Genomic DNA, 12,284 nt, shown 5'->3' with positions numbered 1-12,284 from the left:
CAAATGTATTGGTACTCAGTTTAGCGAGCTTGGAGGGATGATAGGCTGGTTGGGCCCTGCTGAATTCGAATATGTCAGTAGATTATGGCATAATTAATTGGAAAGTGTACAGGCATTCTGCCAGATTTGCCTTATTTGTTATTATGGACAGGAAAACACAAAGGTTCATGCACACCAGTTTAAACAATTTAACCCAAGGGTTCTTCAGAACATTATTTTTCTTTCACTGCTGCAAATGCCACATCCTCCACAATGAAAAGATGCATTGACATCCATGTCTCTGGTGTGCTTGAAGTGTGCCCAATGGCATTTAAAACATAGCTTACAGAAATATTTGTATGCACAAAACGCAAATATCACAAAGTTGGTTCTAGGAAACGGAAGCTCTTACGCAGTTACCCATATTGCATGGAACAGTATTTCTGTGCCTCTCCACGCCTTCCAGAGCATCAGTTTGGAGGGTGGGGGGGGGGGGGGGGGGTGGCATCGAAAGACACTTACTAACGAGATGCAGCAGCAGTATTTCTAAGTTCCCCTTCCTTCCTTAGGAGCAGAAATGTGGGCACCGATACTCATTCAATCACAATGTAAGCACCTTTTGCGGGTATTAATCCAGGATTCTGCGTGGGGCTCTGAGTAAACAAGTCAATCTTTTGATCGGCGTCGGGCGGATGAATGTGCGAGTAGGGTCTGCACAAGGCGGTAACCAGCTCACTACGCGATACGTCACTGGATAGGTGCTTGTGAACGTGTCCTGCTCACTTTGTTTGTGCACAGACAAGGGCACGTTGCTAGCTCTTTTGTTCGACTCGGGATATGGATGCAAAGCAGCGCTCACTGTTTGAGACATTTCCATGAGATGGGCTGATGGACCGCAGCCATAAAAAAAAAAAAATTAAAAAAGGGAAGTGCCCGTTAGAGCGCTGACAGCATATGCAGGGAAGAGCTTCGCATCGGAGGACATGCTGCATTTCCGAGCAGCTGGACGCTAAGTGCCACAAGGATGGTAAGTGCAGCGACTATCCTCATTTGCATTTCTTGAGCGTGGTATACGTGCAGTGCCCACTGGGCTTGAGATCAGGGCTGATCTGCTTATATTACAGTAACAATCAGCGGTGCACTGGCGGAATTCCGTAGCTCCATTCACAGCAGCCATCCTGGCATTGTGACGTTTACCGTGCACCCACGCTGTGACATAGCAAGAGCGCCATGGGCCCTAATGCAAAGCGCTAGGTACAGTAGCAGAGGCGCCTGTGCAGGGGAGAATGCGGCTATTTCTGACATCATTCCATCTTTTAGGAGTTTACAAAATGTTAAATTGAGTTACAATCTCAGCACTGGGCAGTAACAGGAAGGATAGTGGTTTACCTCTATGGCTAACGCATAGACAGATACATTCTGCTAGGGTTGGGGAGGTGGCCTGTGGGTTAGCCACTACATACACACAAATAATCTATGACTAGCCCAGAAATGCACTGCTAGAACATGGTTAAATATTTGCTCACTGTCCGTGAAGAGTTTACTTTTGTTACTTTAACAAATATTCATATAATACTTGTTCTATGCATTTCTTTGGAGTACTGCAAGTAAATAAAGCTGTTTATGGGTTAGCATCTACAGGATGAAGGTTCAGTGACATTGGGCCTCATTACGATGGCCGAAGGATCGCCACCAACAGGCTGTCGGTGGCAGTCCTTCGGCCATCTAACCAGCAGTGGCGGCTGGTGACATTTGAAAGTGGTGAGAAGTAAAATGATTGTCATACTGCACCGTAGCAAGCGAGCATAGCGAGTGAGACTGAGCAACCCAAGGGTGGTTCGGGGGGTTCTCCCCCGAGAAAATTTTGAAAAAAGAGTGGACAAATGGTGCATTTTCAAGCAAATTTGAGAAAGCAGGAAGGTTAATAAAGCAATTGTGAAAGCGCAGTTATTACATTAATAAAGAGATGTCATATAACATGGGTAGCTGTGTGTCATGGCCATTTCAGGGATTGAGACTACAATTGCAAATGTTGTGTTAGGATTACCCTATTGCTGTGTCATGCTCCATTTATTGAACTATAATAGCTTAATGAACCACACAGTCATTCTATTAAAAATTGCAGTTTTGCTGTTTAAGGCTCCTTAATAAAATTCCTTTTTTTTTATTCCCATACCTGTCCCAACAGAAAGACAGACCGTAACCCGTAACTTACCGGCCTGCACTGTAACCCCTGATTGTTGCCTAGTCCATTCCAGAATCCAGATGTAACACAGTAACAACCCATGTCACCCCTACACCTCAAGAAATACCATCCATTCCCCTTGCCAGCCCCGATCAAAACCCTAAACAAAAATGTATGTATCATTGTGTAATGACCAGTCTGGTGTTCACGTACAGTCCTCCAATACGTTACGGTTTAGTTTGCGCTCTATAAAAACCCTTTGGCTTCGCTTAGGTCCAAATGCATTTAGACATACCCTCAATGCGGGCGGGTGCCTGTCGAGTGTCGACATGAAATAGAGCTTCCTGCAGGCTCGGCTAGACCTGACCTGTACGATAATAATAAATACAGCAAGCGTCACGGCCCGCGGGATTGATTCGATGATGAGAGACAATACACGGGGAAATGTGTACCGACACTGAAGTGTTATTTAATGAACTCCCAGCCTGTATGTATTGTTGTGTAATCATAATGACTGGTGTTCATGTACAGCACTCCAATACGTTCCAGTTTAGATCGTGCTGTATAAAAACCCTTTGGCTTCGCTTAGGCCCAAATGCATTTATAGACATACCCTCAATGCGGGTGGGTGCCTGTCGAGTGTCGACATGAAATAAAGCTTCCTGCATGCTCAGCTAGACCTGAGTGACCTGTATGACAATAATTACGGCAAGGGTCACGGGATTAATTTGATGGTGAGAGACAATACATGGGGACATGAAGTGTTATTTAATGTGTTCCCAGGGAGAGGGCTGACCCGGCTGAGGCAAAATTTGCACTACAACAGACTGACTTACTTGTCTAGTCTGGATGATCTTCAGTTCGCGTTCGTTTTTTGGTGAACTCATCAATCAAATCAACCAAGCAGTAGGTGACCCGAGCACGAGCAGCCACTGAACACGAGGTGTGTGTTGCGCAGTCTACTGTACTGCGACAATGTCACGGTCGTCCTCATTACGTGCAAATGGCCAATCACTGTCTGCATGGCTTCACATAAGCCACAGTGATTGCTCATAGTTTCCATAGTGCCACCCACGCGTGGCACCCAATGCCTCTCAGGACTGACTGTGCAGTGAACGCCGCGTGCCTCTCAGACAGCCAATGCAGACGCTGCTCCAGCTGTAGCAGGATTGGTTTGAGCAGGAATGTTCCCCGCCCATTAGGAGACCGGGGGCAGTGGCATGAAGCAACCCTCGCTCTCAAATGTGCAGTCTAGAGTGCGCATGTTCGGGCTGGTCGGAAAAATGACCAGCCCAAAACCGAACATGCGCACTAATACTATTGCTGCTGCACTACTAGACCACTGTTGTCAGTCAATGAAACCCTGTAGTGCTGCCCCACCCCCTTCAGCATCCTGACTGCCTCAGGCGTGGCTCAGCGACCGGCCGGCCTGAATTCGAGTCAGTATTAAGAACGTAAGAAGTAGAACAAAGTGTAATAACGAGGAAGAAATATTGTAGCCATGTGGCATTAGTGGGGCAACGCCCCAGCGTCCCAATGGACGCACCGCAACTGCTAACCAGGGATCTCTGTCCAGCTTATTATTATGGTATTTTGACATGTGGTGGTCGGAAGCACTGACCGCCAGGGTCCCGACAGACGGTCTTCATCCAACCGCTTGTCGGACCTCCCTGTATTCCCTGATAGGCGCGTTAGGCACCGCTGTGAGGATTACAATATCCCTTTCTGAATGTCGTTCTGCTGCAGTCAAACCTTCAGGCGGAAACGGATTTGTGGGCCAGTAGCGGGCCCCCTAACCCCCTGGGCCGGGGACATAGGCCCTGGGGGGACACCTATGGTGCCCCCTACATATCCCTACACCATGTGGTAGGCACCACATGGTGCCTCTCACATAATGCAGGGAAATGGGTGGGGTGTCTGTTTTGTCTTGCGATGGCTGCTGCAGAGCGCAGCACCTGCTGCAATACAAAACATGGGCAATGCGAGCGCGACGGTGGCTGTCGCATCCTAATTGCCATGTGGGACCGCCGCCTTGTAGGCGGGCAGTCCTAAATACGATACGATGGCCGACGGACAGAAGTCTGTCTGTCATCTTAATGACCCCCAAAGTTTTATACAGAAAAATCCAATTACCAGTCTTTCTGCAGGGGGCATTAACTGCCGTTAATGGCCTGCCCCGCAACTATACACCGAGCCAAAAGCGGTGGGGGACAATTATCAGTTGTTAAGGCCTGATAGCATATGAGCAGTAAAGCTGCTAACACCACCCCCCCCCCCCAACCCAGAGATCTACAAACTGTAGGGGCGGCCCTCCGGGGGGGGGGGGGGCCTTAATTGATCTCAGGGGGTCAGCTGGCTCTGGTCCAAAGGAGCATATCAGATGCTTTGGGGGAAAAGAGACAAACACCATGAAACCAGTGAAAAAAACAGAGTAGTAGGGAGACCCTTTGTAACGGGCCATCAGTAATGTCCTTTTTCACTCTTGTCATGGATGGGAGAAGTTGTCAAAGTGTGTGGGGGCCTTAATACCTTACTCATATCTGATAAAGGGTCACACTGTAGGTACTTTCAGAATTGGAGGGACATCTGACTCCCAATAGTGTGTTGTCACTCGTGAGCCGCACACCCCGTTTGGCTGAGCCATTCTCATCATTCCATTTTGGTTCTCACATGCTGTATGAGCCTCACCCTGTCACCATATTCTGAAGATCATTTGACTCTGAGTAAAGCACAGAGCACCAAATTGAAGGAGTAGTGAGCTGTATCATTTGAGAAAATGTAGGGATACATTTGAAAAGCGGCTCAAACAGAACTGTAACACTAACTACGAAAATACAGATTCGCCATACGTGTAACACTAACTACGAAAATACAGATTCGCCATACGTGTAACACTAACTACGGAAATAAAGATTCGTCATACGTGTAACACTAACTACGAAAATACAGATTCGCCATACGTGTAACACTAACTACGAAAATACAGATTCGCCATACGTGTAACACTAACTACGAAAATACAGATTCGCCATACGTGTAACACTAACTACGGAAATAAAGATTCGTCATACGTGTAACACTAACTACGAAAATACAGATTCGCCATACGTGTAACACTAACTACGAAAATACAGATTCGCCATACGTGTAACACTAACTAGGAAAATAAAGATTCGTCATTCTTGTGGCATCTGCACACTGTTAAACCGCTGCTGCATAGGCTGTACTTGGTAACAAAACATGTTGCGCATAGTAGCAAAACACGTGTCGTTTCTAGCTTAAAGAAATCAATCAGCTGTTAAAACAAAGTCTGTAGAGTCAATTTCATATCAGAATGTGCAAAAACTCACGTTTTTATTACAGACACGGTTCTCAAAGCAACCATTATTTCAATAAGGTCATTTAAAATCGGCATTTAAAACAATATCAAACATGTGGCATCTCTCTTTAGTGTATGACTACTTAAATCCTACAGTGTCTTCCATTGATTGACATATGTGATAAATATACAATACGGTTCTGCAGTACTTTTTCCTAATGGAAAGAATTGCTTTCAGTGTCTATATAATGTGAACAGAGAAGACAGACATTTTGCAGAGAAATGTTGTGTTTATGTTTCATGCAACATCAATTAAAAAAAGGTTTTTTTAGATCGAAAGAGGATCTCAAATATGAGAAATGAGAGGGTGTCACTGAGGTTATTTGCAGTAATGTTAGTGAGCTGCTGCTGTGTTACAATATTGAAAACACGTCACTATCCCTGAATATTAGATGTAAACACATTTAGAATTTGCACTAGTGTGCCTGTGCACTGCCGGTGACCTGGCCAAAGGGGGCACGAAAGAGCTGAAATTGGATCATAAATTCAAAGCTGTTCCAAACAGGGGCCCCCAAAATACGTTTGGCCCAGGGCTCCCTAAATCCTTAAGATGTCCCTGCCTTATACTGTGAAACGCGTACACGTAGGGTCCTTTTCAGCTGAGATGAGCATCATATATGTTATCCACAAACTATTTTAGTCTGGGAAGTGAGAAGGGCCAGGACATTCATGTTTTCCCATCTTCAATTTGTTCAATTTTTTAAGAAGCTCTACATTTTCTATAGCATTCCGATAAATTTCGTGTTGATTTGTGTTAAAATATCAATATAGCTAGATAATATTCACAGAATATGCCTCATAATGTATCTTCCCTTGTCATACCTTTTCCCTTTTCTTTGCTTTATAATTTAGTCGTACTAATGTATAACATGTTTTTCTCCATTGCTTCATAATTCCAGTGACTCTATTTTGGGAGCTATACAGACAATATGGTGAAGGGGTTCATATTGTCTTTTTAGGTCACACCTACTAGACAGTGTATGCGCTGTCTGATGCAAGATGTATTGTCAGCATACAGTGGGCTTGGAACATGCACTTTGCTTACCATTTGCTGGCTGCAAAGCTATCGCCGACTTCATAGACCCCCTTACCATCGATTCTGACCACTACATCTTCCTGGGATACCTGAATTTGCATCTAGAGGTCCCCAAGTACACCAACTCCACCACACTCCTGGAAAACCTGGACAATCTCGTACTTCTCAGCTAGTCTCCATCCCCATGCACAATGCCGGAAACACCTTAGAACCTATCTTCTCCTAAAGAGTCGAATTTTCCCACACCACCAAATTGACCTGGAACGACCACAGCAGAGTTCACTTCACCGATACCGGCATAGCACATGCTCCGACCAAACCCCCCTCCCAGCCCCGCAGGAAATAGATCGGAGTAACAGAAACCACTAGGATCTCTGCCCTCAAAGATACCTTACCTGTCCCCGCCGACAACATCAAACTCAAAGCCCAAAACCTCTCTAAGTGGATCTCTGCCGCCGCAGACACCATTGACCCCCTGAAAGACTCCCACAAGGACAGACCCACAAAGGAGCCAGCTGGTTCACCCCTGAACTTCACGACCTCAAATTCCGCTGCAGAGCACTGGAGAGATGCTGGCGTTCCAGCAGGAACCCCCCGAACCACAACACCTTCAGGTCGGCCCTCAGCAACTACCACCACCAACTGAAGGAAGCCAAGAAAACCAGCCTCAATAACCGCATGGAAGCCAGCTCCAACCAAACCAAAGAGCTCTTCTACATTGGCAGGGAATTCTGCCGCCCATCAGCCACAGAGTGCGCGATTCAGCCCTCCCAGGCACTCTGACTTCTTCTTCTGTTTTATACACCAATACTATGTATTGTCGCTTTTCATATCACCCAATTGCACTATATATATAAAAAAAATGCTTTTTACCAAACAAAATATATAAAAACAGTTTATTTATACTATGTGTATTTACAAACAAAAAAAATAACTAAATAAACTTGAAATTTATTTTTTTATATCAAACCAACATGTTGAACTCTTTGTTGTTCGTTCCATGTTTGATGTATCTCCTAGTGTGGTTTCAGCTCCCTATTAGTGTTGTTTGAATCTGGGACCTATACTTTAGGCCCTTTTTATGTTTACGAGGGCCTGATTCTGTTTTTGATTCATTTTGACTTCATTACCCCGTTGGTCTGGCTCTCTATTGCCACGTTGGGGTCCCCCTCCTTAATTGGTTACTCTGACTTCTTCCACCAGAAGATCTCGGACATCAACAGTAAGTTTGACCCCCAGCCCACCAGCCTCAGCCATCTTCACTCCTACACCGATACTAGCAATGCCCCCCAACTCACCGACTGGAACCAGCTCTCCACCAAAAATACCTGCACCATCATGATGACAATCCACTTCGGCTTACCCATGGACCCCTGCTCTCACCACATCTACAACCTAGGGAGAGAAGAAACAGCTCCCACCTCACCAAAGCCAGCAACAGCTCCATTAAGACAACTACAGTCCCCACAGCCTGGAAACATGCAGAAGTCAAACCCCTTCTGAAGAAGCCTTCAGCCGACCCCAGCGAACTCAAAAACTACTGCCCCATCTCACTTCTACCCTTCCCAGCCAAAGTCCTGGAGAAATCCATCAACCTCCAGCTTACTGAATACCTCGAACACAACTACCTCCTCAACACCTCCAAAGCAGGATTATTGACCAACAACAGCACTGAGACCACCCTGATAGCTGCCACCGATGACATCAGATGCCTCTTTGACCAAGGGGAAACAGTGGCCCTCATCCTCCTCGACCTCTCCGCTACATTCAACACCGTCTCCAATCACACCCTCATCCCCAGACTTCACCACCTAGGCATCTAACACAATACTTTCAACTGGATCTCATCCTTCCTCCAGAGTCAAACCCAGAGAATCCACCTCTCTCCCATCCCCCTCGCCGTCAAGAACATCATCTGTGGGGTTCCCCAGGGAATCTCCCTCAGCCCCACCTTTTTCAACTTGTACATGACACGTCTTGCCAACATCGCCACACCCATGGACTCAACATCATTTCCTGCTCCAACGACATCCAGCTCATCCTCTTCATCACAAACTACAACAACACCGCCAGAAGCAACTTCCAGAACACCATGTCTGACATAGCAGACTGGATGAGGGTCATGTGCCTGAAGCTCAACTCACCTTCGGATGCAAACCCTCCCTCTGGAATGACTCCTGGTGGGCCCCGCCCTCGGCCTAGCACCTTCACCCTCAAACCATGCACAAAACCTCGGAATCATCCTCGACAGTGAGCTAACTATGAAGAAGAAAGTTAGCAGCGTCTCTGCCTCATGCTTTCACACCCACCGCATGCTCTGCTAGATCTTCTGCTGGATCCCCACCCACACCAGGAAAACAGTGATCCAGGCCGTCGTCACTAGCCGCCTCGACTACGGCAACGCCCTTTACCACGCAACCACCAAGAGAATACTGAACCACCTCCAGACCATCCAGAACTCTGCAGTGAGGCTCATCCTCAACCTCCCAGAAGAACCAGAATCTCACCCCACCTCAAATCCCTCTACTGGCTCCCCGTACACAAAAGATGCCACTTCAAGCTCCTCACCCTTCCATACAAGGCCCTCCACAACATCGAACCTGAATACCTCAACCCCCACCTGACATTCCACCAGCCTTCTAAAGGATTCCGCTCCCCCTTCCGCACCCTGGCAAAAAAAAACACATCCGACGGAGCCACTGCTGAGGTCTTTCCTTCTCCTACATGCTGCAAAGTCCTGAAATGACCTCCCCTTTCCACCTGGGCACCTGCCCGTCCCTCCAGGAATTCATAAGAAGGCTCAAGACCTGGTTCTTCGACCAAGAGTAGAACCCAGGCACCTGGAGATCCCCCGGGGTGACAAGCCATGCTATATAAGAACTTCCTGATTGATTGATTTATTGTAACACTAATTTGATTGCATCTTATTTCTTGACTTGTGTGGGTTTGACTTCCTCTTCTAGTGTTTGTCCCTACCTTGGAGCATAGATGGATTACTTAAATCTTTCCACTACTTGCTTGTCAAGTTTTACTTCTTTCATGTAGGTTAACCACTCCACCAGAGTGCATGTGTTTACTCTCTCTCTCTTTTGTGTACTTCTTCCCCTGCATTCCGTGTTGCTCCCTGTTGCCTTCGTGCTTTTCCTGTGCTTTGCTTTGTGATGCACACATCAGTGAATACTCCCTCATTGTTTCCTCGTCTGTGTGCTTCTTTCCCCAAGCTCCATGTTGCTCTGTCTCTCTCACCCATTTGCTTTTCACCCTACTCCCTCTGTTGTCCATGTTGCACTCTCTCCATGTCATTTTGTACTTTCTTCATGTCATTCACTTTCCACAACCACGGTTGACTGTAGGGTGGTGCAACCGGTGCCATCTTAACTGGTGCTGACCTCAGGGGGCACATTGTTTAGAACTAAGACAGGTTTAAAAAGCACCTGCTGCAGAGTTCCTTGTGAGTCCAACAGTTTTCAGGCAACAATAAAAATGTCATGGAAGCTCTGGTGATTAATGTGCCTGCTGGGGAGAGATCTTTTGTCCAGCGGCAGTCCCCACTCATTATGAAGTAGTGCAGAGGGGTAATATTCCTGCTGCAAAGACCGTGTACCATGCAAATCACCAAACTATATTTTATGAGGATTGCTCAGTGGGTTACTACTTTTGTCACAGACATGCTTTTGAAAAATAAGTTACAATCCAAATATAGAACAGTGAGCTATACACTGTCATCAAACAGCTGCATGAAAACTGCATGGTATAGGTTAGCATGTTATGTGTTTTCCCTAGTCTTTCATTATCCAAATGTTGCTAAAAAGGTTAATTTAGGTAGGAATACTTTCTCATTAGTAAAGCCAACGAACACTCTTGAAATATACTGCCTACAAGTATCTGTGACATGGGACTCTTGCACCTTGTAATCCTCATTGTCTTATGTAACATTTCCTTTAGATTGCTTTACACACGTATGATCCATTGGCTCTCTATAATGTGTGTGTGATATAAAGTGCTCTGATGTCCTACACTTGTATGAGAAGCACTATAAAATAAAAGCATGTGAAAGAGGGGCCATGGGGAAATGAGGGGCACTGGTGGATTGTGGTAGTGAGGTGTTGTACTTGGCCCTTCAGGCAGGTTCACCCCTAAAACTTTTTGCTTTTTATTGTGACCTGGTGTTAGTGATTTTTGGCTTCTGCGCACTTTACCACTGTGTCCCAGGGTAACGTGCGTGCGTGTAGTGAGGGTGGCCTGCCCTCCCATAGAAATGCATGGGGGGAATTTATGTGTCCCTGGTAGTTCCTGATGCGTGGGGAGTGCAGGTGCGAGTTTGATATGTGCGGACTCGTGTGATGAAATGCTGTGCGATGATGTGTGCGGCATCCATGTACCTAGTGTGGAAGTGCCACTTCTAGAAGTTGGCATTTCTGTGTGCAGTGTGAGATGAGTGCCTTGTCTGGCGATTGGCTGGCTGAGGTCATGTGATGGGCTAGGGAATCCCCAGAGTCAGGAGGAGTCACCCAGTGGTGAATGGGGAGATCAGCAGCCAGATGGGTGGGAGGAGTACACCTGGGACCTGAATAGGGCTGGGCTTTCCCCACACAATGCTGGCTCCGCCCCCTGTGGTGCGACTGATGACCCTGGCCTGTTCTGTGAATAGGGAGAGGGGCTGAGCAAAACAAAGTACTCAAGAACCAGTTGCATCTGGTTCGCCCCTTCCCTGCACCTTGAGACAAAGGAAACCTATGTATAAAAAGGGGCTGTGACCCCTTACAAAATGTTCTTTGCTGATCCTAACTGGGGGGGCCGTTGCTGCTGCTGGGCGCCAGGAGAGACCGCCACTGGGGACTGCCTCCCTGCCTGGAGGGCCCTGTGAGCTGGCCCCTGGGCCCAGCCCTTGCCCCCCTGCCTCCTAAGAAGACTTTGTTCCTGAGCCTTGCCTGGGAGGAGCGCTGTGTCTTTCCTGGCCGAGGAGCGCTTTATTTTTACTTGCTGAGGAGCGCCCTCGTTGGGAGCGGCAGCGCTGTGCTGCGATAGTTCCGAGGGAATCCCGACGTAGGGATTCCCCCGCTGTTGGCCTTGGTTTCAAGCGGGTGCCTACCCCGCATTGTGGCGCTCGTTGGTGGGTGCCCACCCCGCTTATAACGTTATTCGCGGGTGCCCACCCCGCATTGCCGCCGTCAAGAATTTATCTCCAATAGCGGGTGCCTACCCCGCTTGGTAGGCGCAAGAAAGAGGGAGCCCACCCCTCATTGCCCCTGTGGAAAAGAAGAAAATCACCGCTGCGGCCCAGTAGTTGCAGCGACGTTGCCGGGCCGCTGCCTGCGGTGACCCGGAAGTAGACAAGTAAACCCTGGTTGCAGGCGGGGCCTCGCAACGAAGGCAGAACCAGGAAATTGCCGGTGAAGTGAGGCCAGGAAGGACTACCCCGCCTACCCCGCCTTCCAGGACGTCCGGAGGAGGACGGGAGCCTACCCCGCCTCCATGCGCTCGAAGAGAATGTCCCGGGTCCCAGGAGGGGACCCGGGTGAAGCGGCGAGGCCGAGAAAGGACCGCGCACCGCTTGCTGCCGACAACAGAGCCCCGGGGAGGAAGGCTCCAACCAGCCGTGCCCACACGAGGAGCAGCGCCGGTGAGCAGCCTCCGCTTCAGTCCGGTGAGTTGGGGCTGAGGTAGGAGCTCCCGAAGAGCACTTGCAGAGGGCAGCTGCACCG

General features: G+C 47.9%; 1 protein-coding gene across 2 annotated transcripts in view; it reads left to right on the top strand.

The window, feature by feature from the left end:
- The first annotated feature begins 878 nt into the window (after positions 1-878).
- The window catches only part of FYB1 (FYN binding protein 1), a 667,308-nt gene continuing 655,902 nt past the window's right edge, over positions 879-12,284 (top strand). For both annotated transcript variants that reach the window (XM_085631140.1, XM_085631135.1), the window contains exon 1: positions 879-1,006. In XM_085631140.1, the coding sequence (XP_085487266.1) occupies positions 1,004-1,006 (3 nt within the window). In that variant the 5' untranslated portion in view covers positions 879-1,003. The remainder of the gene's footprint in view (positions 1,007-12,284) is intronic.

This window comes from Triturus cristatus, chromosome 2_1 (assembly GCF_964204655.1).
Source record: "Triturus cristatus chromosome 2_1, aTriCri1.1, whole genome shotgun sequence".
NCBI lineage: Eukaryota > Metazoa > Chordata > Amphibia > Caudata > Salamandridae > Triturus > Triturus cristatus.
This window is presented reverse-complemented; position numbering and strand designations above follow the sequence as displayed.